The sequence below is a fragment of the Solenopsis invicta genome, chromosome 4 (genome assembly GCF_016802725.1).
Source record: "Solenopsis invicta isolate M01_SB chromosome 4, UNIL_Sinv_3.0, whole genome shotgun sequence".
NCBI lineage: Eukaryota > Metazoa > Arthropoda > Insecta > Hymenoptera > Formicidae > Solenopsis > Solenopsis invicta.
In genome coordinates this window covers 3,409,876-3,428,641 of record NC_052667.1, presented here as the reverse complement: position 1 = coordinate 3,428,641, position 18,766 = coordinate 3,409,876, and the positions used below count along the sequence as shown (strand labels likewise).

The 18,766-nt window shown below is 43.7% G+C and overlaps 1 protein-coding gene and 1 long non-coding RNA gene across 5 annotated transcripts in view; one reads left to right on the top strand and one right to left on the bottom strand.

The window, feature by feature from the left end:
- Positions 1-18,766, top strand: part of LOC105195650 — a 264,949-nt gene that overhangs the window by 146,065 nt on the left and 100,118 nt on the right. The window lies entirely within an intron of this gene.
- LOC105195661 (homeobox protein prospero) overlaps positions 1-18,766 on the bottom strand; it is a 29,637-nt gene that overhangs the window by 5,131 nt on the left and 5,740 nt on the right. For all 4 annotated transcript variants that reach the window (XM_026136398.2, XM_026136400.2, XM_026136399.2 and 1 more), the window contains exon 3: positions 17,934-18,088. In XM_026136398.2, coding sequence (XP_025992183.1) covers positions 17,934-18,088 — 155 coding nt within the window. The remainder of the gene's footprint in view (positions 1-17,933; positions 18,089-18,766) is intronic.

The following is an 18,766-nucleotide window of genomic DNA, read 5'->3' as shown; positions in this document are numbered from 1 at the left end:
ATTGTGAATCTCGCTCTTTCTGTAAGGGCATTAATTATTAATTTTTATTACGATGCGCCTCATCAACCAAAAAGACATGGAGAACGTATGAAGAATGCTTTTGCGACATTTTAGACACTTTGAAACAAATATTTTTATTTGATCTTTTATTCTTTCTATCTCTTCTTCTTATCTCTTTGTTTTATTTTTTTTATTCGTTGAGATAATTTAAAGCGAACTATATTCACAACATTTGACAATTTTATTATATACTCGTATTTACATACAGAAGTTTTTTAAGACATTGTCTGAGGTAAGATATTTAAGTGAATGAGTTACGCTTTATCGTCTTATGTATTTTAAATGTATTTTATCTTAAATGTGAGGAAGATAGAGAAAGAGATGGACAAAATGAACATGGAGGTATCGCGTATTGAAGCAGTTAATAGCAACGTTTGTCGATCCCTCCTTCAACCTTGATCATTGTCAGTAGTTTTTTTCAACGCGTTTTTATGATGCTCGTCGCATATGCGAAAACGCCAATTAAAAGAGAAACTTTCGACTACTCGGAAGTTTGTTTTTAATAACCACGTCGTTCCGTAATTATTCGGTCTATTCGCGATAAGCAGTGCATACGAAAGTGCATACGAAAGCCGACATACTGATGAGACGAGATTAAATTGGAAACAATTATAATTTTCACGATAATTTATAAAATATCACATGATATAATATCGTAAAACTTGCGTCTTTTTAGACGAAAAGAACCCATGAATTGAATTGGAGCGCATTATATTCAACGCAAGAGAAAAGGTCTATTAAAAATATAACACAATTCATTTGGCGACAATACACGCTCATATTTCATCGTTAGAAGAAAATTACTTTTTTTTTTTTTTAGCTGACATGAATATTGCACTAAAAATTTGAACTTTAAATCTTGATTTTTTTTAAGGCTTCTATCTAAATGCCAAAGGTAAAAATAACGGGAACAAAATACCTATTTTACTTTTCTAAGCGAAAGCGAGATTTGCATCACGACTTTAAGAAATAGGGCGGGCAAGGACGCGGCGAGAAGTCGTACGCCTTCTGCCGGGGTTTGCAATATACATTGCGGCGCGCGTCTTCTCGCCTTACAATCTCCTTCCCTCTTTTCGATCTCTATTCAAGGAACGTGCTTCTTAAGCCACCGAACCAGCCAGGCCAAACCCCCTTTAACGGTTATACCAAGTCGGTAGGCCTTCCGACAATAGCGAACGCCCAGCCCTCGAAGACGCGACTTGACGCTGAACGTTTGAATCCCTAACCATCACGGTTTTCTTGGCGAAACTTTCCCACGGCGTTCCCCCTTACAGACGCTCGAAGAAACTTATGAGTCCATTCGTTATTGACAAAAATCCGCAAAGGAAAAGGAGCTTGAGGGAGATTCTTCTTTCATACGATTCTCAACGTAACAATCTATAATTTATATGAATATCTGTAAAGTTCTTAGCAGATAGAGTTAAATATTATTAATAAATATGTTATGTTTACGTATCGCATTTGTCACGTATATTTGCGCGTATAACTCTAACATTGTCAGCTGTTAAAGTAATCGTCGACCGTAACCGCATCGCAGGCTGCAAGCGGAAGAAACCGTTAAAGAATTCGAGAGGAACTACCATCGTCTACCGGCGCTCACGCTCTACTTTATCGCCGCGCGACGCGAGACAGGAGGTCACGAGGCGTGAAAGTGCGTGTAACGAGAGAGCATATTAAGCGTCCGCGCGTTAGAATTCGCGCGCGAGCGCGTCCATGCGCGGGTGGCCGCGCGTGGTAGATGCGTGTCGCGTCTTCTCGCTCGTGCGTCGATGAGCGCGGCGCGGATGGATGAGCGACTACGCGCGTTTGCCCGCTGGGGCGTGAGCGTCCATTCAGAGGGCGTGTTCAAAAAGGTGTCGCTCAGGGTCTTGATGTTGCGCCGCGAGCGTGCACCCTTCTTAATTAGTAATTAACACTTTAATGCTGTCTGCACTCAGACGCGCCCGCATCCGTCTCGATTTTAAAGACCTCGAAGATGTCGTGGTGAGAGGAGAAGGGAATCGCGGAAAATGCGACTGAAACGCAAGTGATTACCCATTACACGCGCCGTTCCTCGGCAAATGCGATGCGGAATTCTAAAGATCGTCAAGTACATGTATCGATCGTTGCGCCAAAGGTACGAAGCAAATGATCCGGAATACCATGACGTTTTCCAAATTACGATGTTTAACGGTGATCAAACGAGCGGTAAAATTGCTTGCGCGAAGGTAAACCAATTTTGTCAGTGTTGTGATCTTTACTGTGTAATCTTGTATTGCTGTTTCACATGTTGTCTCTGGAATCTCGCGTTAGTTTTTTTTTTACATGTTCTGTAGGAAACGAGTAAAACAAATAAATATCTTTGACGCTTTCGAGTGCACTGTTATTTTCATCGGTATTAGGTGATTTCAATGTTATTTTACATTCGCGCGCGGCAAAAGTGGCGCCACTACTTGGGGAAGATCTCTCCTCATTCTCCCCGACAGACACGCGTGTCCACGTCCCGCACCACGTGCGTCGTCGCCCCGTCGGCTAAGCCGCCTTTTTTTCATGAGCAAGTTTCCTAAGCCTGCGAGACAATCGGCCGACGATCGCACGGCAGATGTGCCCCCGACAATGAGCTTCTGGGCCCTCGCCCTTCATAAAGGAGGGAACTCGAAGAACGGTAGCACAAGAAGGGGGGGGGAACCAGAGGGGACAGGCGGGAATGAGCACGGGGGTTCTACGACTGCGAGGTATACGACGGTATCGAAGGTTCCGCGTGCCGCACGCGCCGATCTTACAATGCACACTTCTCGTGTGCCCCTTGCTTTTCGACTGCCCGGCCCCTTCTCGTCTCTTCTCCCCTTGCATCTGGCTTGCCTTAGACTCGTTCCCTATTTCATCCCCGGCAACTTCTGTCTTTTTTCTTCCCAGCTGGTCCGCGTTCTTTCCCCTTACCCTCAGGAGGGGTGCGAAGCATCGACAGACAGATAGACGGATAATTTTGTCAGCTACGCGCGCACTTCTGGACGTAAATCCGTCGTGCGTATAGGGCTAAATTCATTATGCAAAGACCGCGAATAATGAGAAGGTTCACAGTCTGTCATGGGATATAGTTTCGCATTTCGTGCGGATGAAACGAATATTACATTTCACGAATAATACAAGATCTAGAGTTGACGGAAATCTGGAGGAGTAAAATGTATGCGTCATCTTCGATTTCAATAACTAAAATGAAAAGTTTAAAATAAATTACCGTTGAATGATAACGTACGTTCAACTCGCTCGAAATGTCGCGCAATTCCTCTCAACGAAGAAGATTCTACACGGCGGAAAAATAAGGGGAACGTAACCACATTTCTTGCACTTATGGCAACGAGCGAACCCCTTGGCGCGAGGTTTAGGCCGGCCGCCCCCTTCAAAGTGGAAGAGAAACAAAGAAGAAGAGAAAGAGTAGGAGCTGCAGCGGGGTAGCTTTGCAGGGGTGTATCGTTCGAGGCAGGCTGAGGTAGGGATGGTTTTTCAAAGCTACGAGGAGTAAGAGAGAGACGAGCTCCTAGGGTTGGCGCACAGGCCGAAGCGGACGAGGACGAGGGGCGCGGAGAAGAGCGGTAGCTTGGACGAGGGGGCGGGGGCAGCTGCTTTGAGCGGTTTCACTCTTCAATGGTCCCGGACTATCCCTCCTTCTGCCGCCGTGCCGTGCACCCCTGTCCCCTTCTTCGCCTCGTCCGTTCATCGCCCGCGATTCGCGTCCTCGTCGCACTTCGGCATCGGCCAAGCATTTTTTTATTCGATCGATTCTCCCTGCCGGCGGCCGTGCCAGCGCTGCACTACCCATTTACTGCACTATGCATGTGCATCCTCGCGTGCATAAGGTGCGAAGGCTGGACTGGACTGGACTCGACTGGAGTAGACTATTTGGGTACACTATCAGCCCAAAGAGGCCGAGCTCTAACGTGCCGTAGTCTAACATGTTTCAATGTAATGGGAAGCAACGTTGAACACCTCGTGACCAAGCTCGTGTTAAATTTTATCTCGGCTTCTCGCCTAGACGCTTTAGGAGATTCTAGATTCTCGCCAAACCCGATAAATAAAAAATAACGTGATAGGAAAACGTTATAGAGAGGAACGTTCGACTGTGCATTTGTATCTAAAATGCATGTTATTCACAATATAAAATGTCGTTTAATCGTAATAATCTGAAACATAAGCAGCACGCGAGAGACGCGTGCGTGGGGTCTCTAAAATCGTATGTCAACGATGACTTCTTCAGTGTCCTAGCCTTAAATTTTGCACATCTGTCCCGAAGCTTCGATTCCTGCTGCGATGACAATGAGGCAGTTAAGTCCTCACCGCATCGGCTGAGTACACACGGCACACGAACAGCGAGACGCGAGAGGAGGGGGGGGGCTAGACGCGAGAAAGGACCGCGAGAGAAAGCGAAAAAGGGAGGCAAAGTTAGGACGGACCCTTTGCACTTACGCGCACATACACAGCCGGGGCTACACCCACGGAACGGAGGCAACACACGGCAGACACATACGGGACGTCGAGCGTAGGAGAAGGGTTGCCTAGGTTAGGGACTCGGAAAACATCCTTTGTCGAATACCCTACCGGGACCGCTCAACCGCCCAGCAACTCGTTCAACCCGCTGAGAAAAAAATCAATAATTCTTTGTTGCCAAGTTTATCTCCTGTCATGCCATGCTAAACTACATTACGAGTGCAGCGCGACTCCGGGGGAAGGGTGTAAGCGAGAAGGCCAAAAGATTTTTTTGGAGAAATAAAATATTTATTTTCACTTTGATGAAGCGCAACAAAATTGCATGAAAAGAGCATAATTGATTGATACTACCAGTGCAACGTCGTTTTACATTGCTCGCATTGTGTCTTACGATATCACTCGACGATTGCACGGAAGGTTGCTCATGGATACTCCTAACGTATATTCGTTTACGATAATCATTAAATTGTACGGTTGATGACGAGCGTTTGCGCCCTTTATGCCCGACACTCGTCATCGTAGCATCGGAAAATCGTTCACCCCCTTACCAGAAAATCACGAGTCTGGTCGTACTTAAGCGCTATTTATACCTGCATGCGTGGACTTTATAAACTCGGAGAGAACAAAGGGAAAAAAGAACGTCGGCGGTGCGGTGAACAAATTAGCGTGGCGTTCGCGTATGACCTACGGGAAAAGGGATCGATACTTCTTATTTGTTGCCGATACGTTGGAAATGGTTACAGAAGGATTTCAGGGTGGACGAAACGGCGTCATGCGTTTTCATCGCGTGAAATGGGACCGATATTTCTGGCATACACTCCGAAAAATCTTGTAAATACGTTTGCCTTTCCAGGATCGCGGTGACGCTCAACGTATTTCGCGAGATCATCGATTTCGATCTACGGAAGACCGTTACGAGTCTGGTTGCTGACGCGGTGGAACGAAGGAGAGGAGAATTAGGTAAGGCAGAGGGTAAGAGCTGGAATACGAACGAAGAGAGAGAGAGAGAGAGACGCGATGCTTTTAGGGGTGAGACTCATGGCAGTAGGGCAGTAGGTTAGCTAGGGGCGATAGTCACCCTCCCAGCATCTCTAGTGTGTATAGTACGTTGGGTAACAGTAAATAGGATTTGCTAGACAACTGTCGGCCGCCGCGGGGAGAGGCTACTGTAAATATTCCGTAGGATTACGTTTATAGCTCTTAAACGATCCCGGCCCGTCGAGTACAGGTACACGTAAGCGCGATCCCTTTGGACATTACAAAAGGACGCGCGTGTGCCGCTTATAAGAATACGCGTGAAATCACTTATCAATGTTATACGCGTGTTATCGACATTATACTCATTGTAAGAAAGAAAAGACAAAATAATCATTTATGTAAGGTACCTTCGCGTTTTAATTATTTTGCGCGAGCAGATACGTGTCACTTGCCAAGTTTCACGCGTACCTTCATCCGTCTGCCGTTTCCCTGCGGAAAGATACCGATAAATGTGTACACATCGTGTACACATCGATAATCGAAAGTGGCCTGCGTTTTTTTTTCCTCGTTCCAATCGGGGTCGCTTCTCCTTTAGCGACGCTGTATTTCGACGGCCTATTTGTCGCCCGTATGCGTCGCACCACTAAGATAGTCGTGCTTGCTTACGTCGTTCGCCCGCATGCCTTCCAGTGCACTCAGAAGGTGACTTGGGTATATGGGCGATTTGCATTCGGTGCCAATAAGAGTACCGTTCGTTTGCGAGCGTCGAGCGTTTTTTGTGACGCATTGTTCTATACGGTCGCACGTATTCTCCGAAAACGCGTGTCCGCGGCCCGTATCGATCTCCGCCACCACCAACGAATTCATATTATTTAGGATTCAAGACGAGGCGTCACCGACATTGCTTGTTCGGCTTTTCAACCCGTAAGAGGCTGGAGGCTTTCAGCGACGATAAATGAATGATCGCGACGTGAATAAATCGGATAAATAAATGACGATTGTAGATAGTCCCGCCGAAAGACTGATCTTTCGTTCCCTCCTCTTTTTTTTGCGCGCGCGCGTCCGATGTTATCGTGTTCTCTCGTGCGTACCCGCTCTCGATTTAGAAAGTACTCGATCGTCGCCGACTGCTAGATAGAAACGAGAGAGTGGTGCCGGGAACCGACAATATCAAGGGAAGAGTAATATCCAGGGCCGAATACTGTTTGATCTGGCTCGGCGCCACGGTGTAAAGGACAGATGCAATTTGCCTGATATCGTTTTACTGACAAAAATATCGAATGACGTGGCGCCGGGAACCATGACACCGACCCTTTCTCCCGTCTTCGAGATCGCGACGGATATTATCGGTCGATCCAACGAAATTTTTTGAATCTCCTTTTTTGCGCAAGACTTTTCCATTAATTCCGCGATTCTTTTTTTTTGCAAGTTGGCCGTAAACGCGCGTTTCAGCAACGTTTCCACGTCTTCTATCGTTTCCTCCCGATTTCTTTTTTTTTCTTTTGCGCGCGATATACATATTTTACAGATGTAAGCAGATTACTTCTTTATGTATCGATTCCATTCTTCATTTGGATTTATAATAATTCACGAATTTAGTAAATAATTTGTAATACGATAAAAAAATACTTGAAAATTGAGTTTATTTTTTTTTATATCTGTATTTACGTAAGCCGAACAAAGATCACGCTAAAAACAAAAGAGAGAAAAACACAAATACCAATTTTTACAGCGTAATCGTTTTATAGAATTATCGTCAGCATATCGCTCAACACGTAAATCGCTTTTTACATAAAATCGACACCCTCCGAGCTTTCGTTTCATTCGTCCACCCACATGACGCGTTCTCCTTTCGCGCATTTCCGATCGAACCGGCCGGCAATTAATTTTTCGAACGTTCGCAAGCGAACGATAAAAAAAAAATGGCGAAGGGGGAAATACATTTGGCGCAGTCTGCAACGAGGCGCCGTGGTCCCGGATGAGATTCAAAAAGAGACGGAGACGGTGAACCGTAGTGGGAAGAGGAGAGGAGTATGGAGAAGGAGCGAGGATGAGGGTTGAAGGACGAAGCGTCGGAGGCAGAGGAAGAACGAAAGCGCGTGAAAGAGGAGAAAGCACCGCCGCGGAGGGGGATGGGGGTGGCGAACGGTGGCGCGGCGGGCGCATCGGTGGAAGGGAACGAGCCGTGGACGCGGAGGAGGCGAGCTCGACGAGGGGCTCGGTGAGGGGTAGGGATTTCAAACGAAATCAATTCGGAGTCGCTGTCCAGTCGAACGTTACCCTCGCGGCTGCCGGGGTAAATGTTGGCCGAAACAGTAATTTTACGCCCGGTCCCCGGTGATCGCGGACCCGCCGCTGCGCTACGAAACGTCACGGCTGATATCGGGCTACCATCCGACGAAATTCATGCGTATTTCATAACCACCGCGTACGATTGCGAAGCCCGCATCTCGATCAGTTGGATATTTTATGAAGTCGTCTTCCCATCGCGACCCGATGATAAAATCTCGGCGAGAGCAGTTGTTTACGCTTCTATCCCCCGAAGCGCTCTTTCGAAATTAGACTATGTCGGGTGATTAAACGCTCGGGTTAATTGCATGCGCCGTGTTGTGCACTTAAAACAACATTAGCATTATTATCCGTTACCGTTCCCGTTCGCAGCATAATTCAAAGAATTCCCGTAACAAGAGTAATTATAATTAATTTCTGATTTACTCGCTCGAATTGGAATAGAAGCGTGTGTTTTTAATGTTTGCTGGTACATGTATAACGTCTATACTAGCAGAAACGATTTAAGAATTTTTCTTCGCAACTAGTTACATTTAAGTACCGTTTTTAGAGATATTGAATAAGCGCTGCATCCGGGCTTCGAATATAGAAGAATGGATACGTATATATAGGCGAAGCGCAGAGAGGGAGCGAGAAAGGAAAAGAGGACTGGTAGGGGAAGAGCACTAATGCGAGGGCATAACGAAGTCGGCGGTAATCCATGCACGGACAATTTCATTTCTGCCGTCGTGTAACCCTCTTTCTTCCGTTCCCTCGCGTCCTGCGTTTTCTCTCTTTCTCTCTCTCTCTCTCTCTCTCTCTCTCTTCCTCTCTCCTATTCTCTCGTTTTCCTCTCTCGCTCGTTCACTCTACGGCTCGAGTCTGCGCGGTAACTTTTTTGATAAACTGTTTTCCGCGTTTTTCGCCGGTGGATGTAAATTAAATCCTTCATGGAGGCTGGCACAGGCTCGCCTCTCTTGACTGCCCCCAGGATCCCAACCGTATATCCCCGCGCGCTTCTCGTCCCGCCGCGCCAGCCGTCCGTTTAGTACTTCCCATATCCCGCCGCAACCCCTTCGCCTACGAGGGCCGTCACAGGCGGATACAAAGCCGATTAGAGCGAAACGCTGGGAACATTATCATATCGCATTTTTCGCGGAGATTCGTGCGGCGCCCGCGCGCGCGCGCTTACCCTGTCGCGCGTGTCTAGGATCTCACGCGCGAGTGTATGCGCGTGCCGTACACACGCCCACGCGGAGATCTTCCGAATCGCGGGGATGAAAAACGGTGGCGGCCGTCTGGATGACTGGCGTGGGGTCGTCGCTGACTGAGAGGGGTAGGCGAGAGGGACAGGGTGCAGCAAATGGGTGGCATTGGCGATGGACGTGACGTAATGGATTACCGGTTGCAGTTTCCCGGGTAACTCATTTTTTAATCTTTACCCACGATGATTTTTTTCGGCCTGGTCATCGCGACTGCTAAAATTGCAGGAGTGACGAAATTCGGATCTCGATGGGATTAATTTCGCGTTACGCGCGATTGGCATTGTCGGCGCACATTTTTAAGATATTCTCATTAGAATGTAGAAATTATGAAAAAAATGTATCGCTCGATTTATTCGCGTAATAAAAAAAAAATATATATAAAAGAATAAAAATATAAAATAAATATATATATATATATATATATATATATATATATATATATATATATATATATATCCCAAGCAGCGTACTCAAATGAGACTGACGAAAGGCATTTTGCCAAGTAGTTCCTTCTGGTATTACTAAACTGCAATCGCAAAAATTTCTTAGAGACATTGAAACCGTATCCCACCCGAGTGATATTTCACTGTAATTTAGTACGAAAAATTCCATTCTGCAGACAAGAGAAATTTGAGAGATCTATTGTGAAAATACATACAGAAGTTCGTCAATATTACAGACGTACGAAAATGATTGATGAATCTGTAATGTTGAACGTGCCAAAAGCTTAGAATTTGATTAGAAACACAAGATTTATGATTAATATATTCTAAACCTATTCCCAGGATGAAAATGCAAATTACACATTTAACATAATAATATCAATAAATTATACAAGTTATATAATTCTAATATTGTTTTATGTGCTTTTAATACATCTTCTATTTCTTCTCGTCGCTGTTCTTTACAATTTCAGTAAGATTGCAGTTTGTATCTCGTCGGGAACATGAAAATAGAAACTCTGACATTTAAAAATTCACGATTTTGTGAAGACATTTATACTCGCGCGAGGTTCAACGAACTCTTTTAATTGTCCGGCAACATAACCGGAAAAGAGGTTTGCTTTGGAGAAATCTTTGGCAGAGAGTGTACACACCGTACTCATGCTGCAAGTAGCAGCTCATAGCGGCGGATTAGCCTTGCAGTAGCGATGCTTACATCCCCTATAAAGCCTCCGTTGCCATCGCCCTTCCTCTCCCCCCGTTCTCTAGCTCCTGCTCCTTTTTCCCTCCCCGCATGTCACCTCAATCTCCCTGTAGCCTCCCGCGAAACCTCTAGTAGCCTACCCCCGCCCTCATCGTTGTTCCTCCCGCGATAGCCCTGCGGCTACAGTATTGTCTGCCGCTCAGCCAATACTGGTCGTGTTTCTCGTACTTGCGTTCATTATCAAAAAATTCGAGAAGAACCGACACCGGTTGCCTGCTGCAACGCCAGCAGGAACCCCTTATGTTACGATATACTGACATTTCACGAGGGAGGGCCTCCCCCCCCCCCCCATGAGCTCGTTCCTCCGCGTTCATTCGTACTGATCAGGACTCTCATTCTTCCTGATCGTCCATGTGTTAAATTACATGTGAACATTTGATACGAAAAATTTCAGTTAATTATCAACACAACTAGCTTTCATTTATCAGAATGAAGAAATGGGAGTGTAATTGTAACGCGTTGTGACGAGAGATTTGCAAATGTATCAATCGCTTTCAGTCAAATTCGAAGTTATTAATAATACGCCCGCAAATAATGCGCGAATATTTGCAAAGTTGAATCGCGAGAATGATCAGTGATGGAGACAAATATCGTCGGTGATTCGATATTTGTCTAAAAAAGAAAGAGGCTGATGAGAGAAGCCGGCTTCTTGAGAAAGAAACGATGAAAAAAGAGACTGAAATCTGCAACCAAGACAGATTTCCGTTGAGTAGATGTGAACGGAGTGTAGAGACGGAAGAGGGTGTTAAGAGATGTTGGAGAAGGTAACTAAAGGGTGATGGAGTTTGAGGGGTTGCAGGGTAGCGAAATGGGCAGAGAGAGAGCGGGAGAGAAATAAGTAGCTGTCGTGGCGAGGTAGTCGCGGTGCACGGTTAAGAGAGAGCCAAGCGTATCTAATTAGCGCCAAGAACGTAATTAAGTAATTTTTAATTAAGTGACTACCGTTTACATGCGCAACCACCACGTATGGAGTAGCTTGCCCGATGCAGGGTGCTTCATCTATACTTCTGCAGTGGCAAACAAGATTACAATTTCTTCAGAAAATTGATTCTCTTTCCTTACAAGGTTTTTTCTTTTTCAAAAAAATTATAATCCTAAATTAACAATTATTGTAACATATAATAAGAAATTATTGCGCGCATAGAAATTTTCAAAAAATTTTGACAAGTTTCAAATCGAGAATTTTTAAGTATCTCTGTAAGTATGTCATGATAAATGATTGAATGACAATTATTAAATAATGATGATACAAAATTTAAATTATTTTTTGATATTTCTATATGTTCTTTATATATTTTTTATATTATTCTATGTTATATATAGAGAATTGTATAAATACAAAATTCACGATTTAACGATGTATAATTTCCAGCGTGCAAAATTCATTGATACGCTGATAAAAGTTTATCTTTCAAATATGACATAATATTATCATATGCTGCGAATTTTTGTTATGCTATGTGTGTAGAATTTAGAGAGAAAAGCGTGTTTTATCTCAAAATAGATTTTATAGGTACCTCTAAAATTATATCAAAAGGAAACGGAAATGATAACAGTTTGCTATAGTTTTGAGACATAAACGTCCGATAAAATGACATATCTAAAGACACAGTTTATCTATGTGTACGATTTTAATATATGAATTTTTGTAAAGGCGAGATCAGTCATTAAATTAAAAATAAAAATGAAGTTGCCCGTATAGCAGCGAAAGGAAGTAAAATTCCACCACTAATTGTACGCCCGTATTATGAATAACTACGCGAAAGGAATCAGAGACAGGCAAAAATAAGCAGAAAGAGCTATTATTCCGTATAACGTGAACGCTGAAATCTTAACCAAAGAACTGCTATAAGTTTCTAGTTACTTTCAGACATATTTTCTTCGTGTACTCTGTATACCTTAGATGCGAGCAAGCTTATACTTTAATTTATTCATACAAGCAATCTGGTTGCAGGAAAAGAAGCGTACACATATTGTTTGTAGATTCCCTCGCGGATATTCCTTTGTAAGTAACCGAGATGCAGCATTTAGTCTTCTTCCTCGGCACTTTTTTCCTTCGAGGGTCTGGCTGCAGTGCTCTCGACAAGGTTGCTGCCCGAAAGTCAAAGACCAAAGTTTCCTTCTGTTCATTAACGGGGTAGAAACGGCTAAGATACAATCCGCTGCCTATCCCCTTTCTCTAAATCACCCTCCACGACGGCCTTCTTCATTTCGATGCGTTCCTTCTGATCCTACCACCTCGCGGCAACTTTTGTCTCAAAGGATTTTTACTTGCTCATTTTTCTCGGAATCTCTCTGTGATTCCTTTTCGCTCGATTAGCTCTTTTCCTTTTGAACAATTGCGCGAGGCATGTATTACCGGAATTATTTAGCTGTGCATCTGTGCAGCCGCTATTGAAAATTTCAGACTCGCGTTTGATTAGTTATCGCGTAGGAGATAGTATTATTTCGTTTTTATATATGCTTACGTTAAAATAGAGCAAATAGAGCCTCGCGGGATGATTCTGAGAATTGCCCTTATCTTTATTTGCCACGTGGTACATTATAAAACGCGTTGCGGTTCCGCGTTCAGGGCACGTATATTCAGCACTCTCGCGCTTATTATTCACGAGTGAGAGAAAATTTGTGCTTGTGACGTAGTTGTAATACGTACTCACAAGCCCGAGCTTTCTTGCTAAACGGCACGCTAACCGGCACGCACGTGTCAATCCTCTGCCAAGCAACTGGGTGCGTCCTTGAATACCTGCGGTACTACTTTCTCAATTGTGTACGACCGCGCGAGATTAAAACGCAAGCTATCGTTTAGAAGCAGAGAACATTAGTGTTGTCCTCTTATTTGTAAATTGCCGGCTCTGCTGTTCATGGCAAAATTTCGATTTTTAAACAGATGTACTTTCCTCGACTCGATGTGCATTTAAACGTACAAAATACGCGAAAAGCGATCAAATATTAAAGCAAAAAATTTTTTTTTATTAATCCGTCGTATATTAAAAAGAAATATAATTTGCTGGACACGAGCGTTATTTCAATGGCCACGATACATAGAATATATCTATTTTTGACTTGAACTTTAGTATTATCTCCTCATTCTGTTATTTGTAATTATTCTAATTGATGATTGTAAATGCTGCGAATACATAAATAGGTACCAGAAATTTTCACAGCAGCGGCCTTTTGATAATAACGTGTCTCTAGGTGAGAAGATCATGCTCGATATAAGCAAGAGGTGCGTTTTACTTGGAAGCGTGGGAGAGGTGCGTGTCGAGGCAGCCGGTAGTTACTAAGAACGCGCGGACAGACCGCACGAAGGAGGAAAGCGAACGCGCTAACGACCAGTCACGTGTCCGACGGGCAAGATAAGGGTTGAAAAAGGAAATTTGTGTTTAGAAAATTACCGCGTCATTACCCCAACCACCATCACACCGCCGGCGGCCGGTGCGGCGTATGCTCCGCGGACGAGCAGCGACACGTTAATGTCCGCCCACGAAACGATCGTCGGATGATAAGAATGAGTCGAAGAAGAAATTAGAAAGAGATAACGCGTGTATCCGGCTCTCCCCCTTCCTCTCCAGGAGAATTATCGAATATTTCGCGGCGATAAGCAACCCCTCGAAAGCGTGACTGGGTAAATTCATTGTGGACTTCATTATTCGACAAGTCGAGAGCTCTCGATTCTTTATTTATATCGTGCATTTTCTCCCTCTCGCGCTGTCTCCTTCGCAGTATTATGTTATTCTGCCCGTGGCCATCCATTAGCTCGCGTTTTCTCGTCAACTGCCACTTGGAGGCCTCTTTATCGAGGATATCGCTGCTCTCCGCTTTGCGGAGTTTCCCCGAAGATACTATTTATATAGATAACCAGATTAAATTCCGCTTATAAATTTCTCTTTTAATCGAATAAACACATTGGCAAATGCTGGGCGGAGCGAAATATCTACAGCCATTTATCAAAGACGTCGTAATGAAAAGTAAGTAATCGATTTTTTTTTAAAGCAATTAATTACAAAAAGATAAATTTTATATTCGCATTACGAAGGTGAAGGAAGAATTCTCAATTAAGCGTCAAGTGTAAAACTTGCTCATATGAACGGTGTGGCCAAAAAGGAACGACTCTGTCTAAAAGCGGAAAATCGTTGCTCGATTTTCATACTCGTTCCAAGGCGATCCAGGTTTTTCGTGCGAAGTAGATTCACCGTACGGTGTTGTAGGGCCGTGTCGTGTGCGCGACCGTTGTCCATTATACGACATAAAATTTCTTCCGTTCCTGCAGATAGGATCTGGCTACCTCAGTCGCGTGTCCTACCGTGGGATCTGATAACAAACGAACCCGAGTCCGCCCGCACATCTCTCTTTCTCATGTTTTCTCTTTCTCTCTCTTTCTCTTTTTCGCGGGGGGATGGAGGCAGGGGGCGAACCGACCGATCGGTCGACCGACAGACAGACGGACGGACGGATGGACGGACGGACGGACGGACGGACGGGGAGAGATGCGAGGTGATAGAGACGGGTACGCGCGCGCATACACACACACACCCCGCAGACGTGAACACGCGCACACATTGTACTCTGGATCGTAGACGACCCCAATCATCCCCCACGGCGTGCTTCATCGAACGAAGGCTGTCAATATCGTCGGTATAAGCAGGTCCGATGATGTACGCGCGACGTCAACGAGTCTCCGTAAGATATCGGACGTGCTTTCGATTCGACGCGAGCGTGAGCGTGAGAAAATAGGGTGCGAACGATCGCTTTGTGCACGGCCGCCGTCTCTCGTTGCCGCTCTTTTTCTATCACTCTACTCCTCCCTCTATTCTTCATCGCCTCTCTCTCACTCTCTTTCTTTTTATCGGTCTCCTCTCCGATTTTCTCCGGCATCTGCCACGCCGAGGGATGTACAATGATAAATGACGTCATCGAGGAAAATGTTATGATTACGGAAATTGTAGTTACATACGTTGCCATTAATATATGACTCTTATTTATATAATAAAAATTATGTTTGCTATATTATGCCAGTTATTCTCAGCATTTTCTGATAAGTATGCTCCTTGTATTTTTAGTTAAATATCAGGACGGCGATGTAATAACTAATTTCGTTGCCTCCTTTTATAATAACTTTACCAACAACCGTACGCGCGAGGAATATCCATAAATATTGTAACTAGGGGGAAAACTACATATTCGTGTTACATTATCCGGCGCGCGGGAAAAAAATAGAATTTTTGCACTCTTTTTTCCTTTGTTACGGTGTACGCATCGCGCCCCCTTAATATCAATGAATCGATAGTTGGAGATTGATCAATCATTAAGAATGCGCTTAGGCTTCTAGTTGACGGTCTGTATATTTTATACGAGACAACGATATAATAATCGACGTAGCAGGTGGCAGCGACGATGGTCTCGACCCATTCTCGTGACAAAAGTACAACGATGATCTAGGGTGGGAAAAGGGGTGGAGAGCCGGCCGCGCACGTAGGAGCGTAGAATAATGTAGCGAGGCATTTCCGCATAGGAAGCCGTGCATTAGGCTATCAGATCGAGCACGCGCGACAACGGCTGGTAGGGAAAAAGGAGAAAAAATTTACGGGGCAAACCTTTACGTGATTAGCTGCGAAAGGAAAGAATTGTACGCAGAGACTGGCAGAATAGAATAGATATCTTCAAAATTTTTTTTTATTAACTTTCTTTGAGAAAATTTTCAAGCATATAAAAGTTTTATATACAATTTCGATTAGAAACGAATAATAAATAAATAACTATAAATCATTTTCCTGAAGTGTTTTAAAATCCTTATTGGACAAATAATGAATTAAGATCTTGTTTCATAAATTATTGACATACATTTTATAAATTAATACACACCGATAGATGTATCTCGTATAAGAAAAATAAATGCAAACTTCTGATTATATCATGGTATACCGTGACTAACATGTTCCACATTTAAGCACGTTCACGGTTATATCGATGCAAACGCAAATCATATAGCGCAATATACGGCGTACCACGCGGAACGTTTGATTCTTCGGATTAAATTTGATTTTTGAGTTAATGAGAAAGCATCTATCCAGTTTGTTTAAAAACATTTTTTTTCTACATGAAATTCCAAAGTCCACACACAAGGCACAGATAAATCTCATTAAAGAAGATTTCGGGGAGGGTACATGGACGGAATGGCGAGGAGGCGAAAAAACCCCTCGGGTCAAATGTACCGAAATGTGTTGAAGCGGTAATTAGCTTTATGCGTACCGTGAAATACGAGCGTGCAATTTCGCCGAACGTTTGGAAGTTTTGCAAACAGACCACGTGCTTGCTCTTTTATTCGCGATTCCACTCTTTTTGGATAGGCCCGATGAATAAAGTTACACAGAACAATAGACTGATAATTAACAGTGATGCTCGCGTCACTGCCAAAATAGACAGAACCCTTTTAGTTTTTATTTTCGCAATTTTACACGTATGATATCTTGTTCTGTTGGATTATCTTGATGATTCGTGCTTCGCGTCAACTTGAAATCGAAACGACGTTAAAGTACTACAGTGAAAGATGCCCTCCGACTCAATGACGAGTCGAGTAGGACTAAATAATATAAGATATTGTAATTAACTCGATATTGTAATTAACTTAGAACTACTAAGCGCATGTGCTCGTTAACATTTTATTTATCATCACATATGCATTTTTCATTTAGAATATATCTCAAGCACGTGGTCTCTATGCCGCTAATTGTGAGAGCAATGTCACCGCACACGATGCCACCGTGCGAAGGACTTACGATTTTCACGAGAGTGGACATCCCGCGATAAGAAAGCGGTAATAATGTAACGACGAGGGCACGCGGGCGATCCGCCTTCGACCGCCTTGTATCTTGGATCTGTACTGTACTCAGCCTAATTATAATCAGGCTAATGCCTGCCGGACAGTATGCGTCGGTAGCCACCGGCTTCCTACGCTTCTATACCTGGCGCTATGTAGGTAGCGTTACTTATCCCCAGCTGCTCTACGAGAGAGGGTAATTAAGATTCGGACACACCCATCGTGACTCTCGTCTCTTGGGTTCTGACCGCTTCTGCAAAGGGAGTGGTCGATCCCTCGAAAACCTCGTTCTCGTTTGCATACACGAAACGCGCCTCTGTTATCAGAAACGTCTTGCACGATTCCATTCTTTCGTGGGAGTACCGCACGAGATGTCGAAAATGTTCGAGATTACGTAGGGGAGTGGCGACACGGCTGTCCACCGTATCCTTGAGATTTTCTACTGGACCGTCCGCTCGTTCTCATGAATTTAGTTACCCATTCAACAGCAGTAACCGTACCGACGAAAATAATCCTCGATTAAAATGAGATTGAAAATTTACGAATCAATTGCATACATTTTAGAAAGATTTCAATTTGGATAGGTAAAAATTTAAATTTAAAAGAATTATTTGCCATCAGTACATTTGCCACGCTTTAATACATTCACTTATTCAAAGATTTAAAAAAAAGTATATAAAAATCTCTTACGTGAACTTATTTTGTTTTTCGATAAAGCAAGGTATCTTTAAAATCTTTGATTTTTTATGTACAATACTTAATGAACGAGAGAACGGCGGAATATTACTCGAGGAATAAGCCGCTCGCGCAGAACGATATAGAAAGATTTTACGCGTTGAATTGCTAATATAAATTAAAAATGACAGATTACTCACCGGAAGTTGGAGAACCACTTGACCAGCTGCGCTGTATTGTTTTTATTAAACTTGATGTCGGGGAAGTACATCTTAAGGACGGCTGAGGATGGGTACCTGACCCAGAAGAACATCAGCTTCGCCTTCCTCAGATGCATCGGCGTCAGCGTCGACGAGTTCACCGTGGTTAAGGAAATACTCATTTTGCAATGCATACATATATATATATATATAAACATATCGAAAAGTAGAAGAAAGAAAAATTTTTTGTTCTAAAAAAAATTAAGCTAAAAGAAAAAAAAAGTACAGTGAAGAGAAGCGTCGATTCGTTTCTTGGACGTCTAAGTATCTCAAACATAATCGTGTTTTCTTTCGTATCGAATTGGATCAGAAATCGTACAAATTGCGATTATCGCGAGGGCAGGTGATAGAAGGGTTCTTACCGCGAAGTTAGTTTACGATTGGTATCCTCAGCAGAAGCCTTATCGATTTCTTATTGGTAATAGGATCCCTACATGCGGTTTCATCGCAATCTTATTCGATTAATTAGCACGACTTTACCACGCTGCTACAGTACTTTCAACGTGATTCTCTCAAAACGTATATGCTCGATACTATAAACGTGAAATATTAGTACATAATCTCGCATTGATCTCGCGCTAAAAAATTTTAAGATAGCTTCTTTCGAAAAAAGAGAGACGCAAAGAGGGCGTAAGGCAGCACAATAAATTCGGATGCATCAAATACCAGCGAGAACCGCGATGAGACTAGGATGATGCGTCCGGAGGAGCGCGGAACAGCAGATCGTGTCACGGCGATGCACAACGCGCTCGACCTACCCCAAGAGAGAGGAG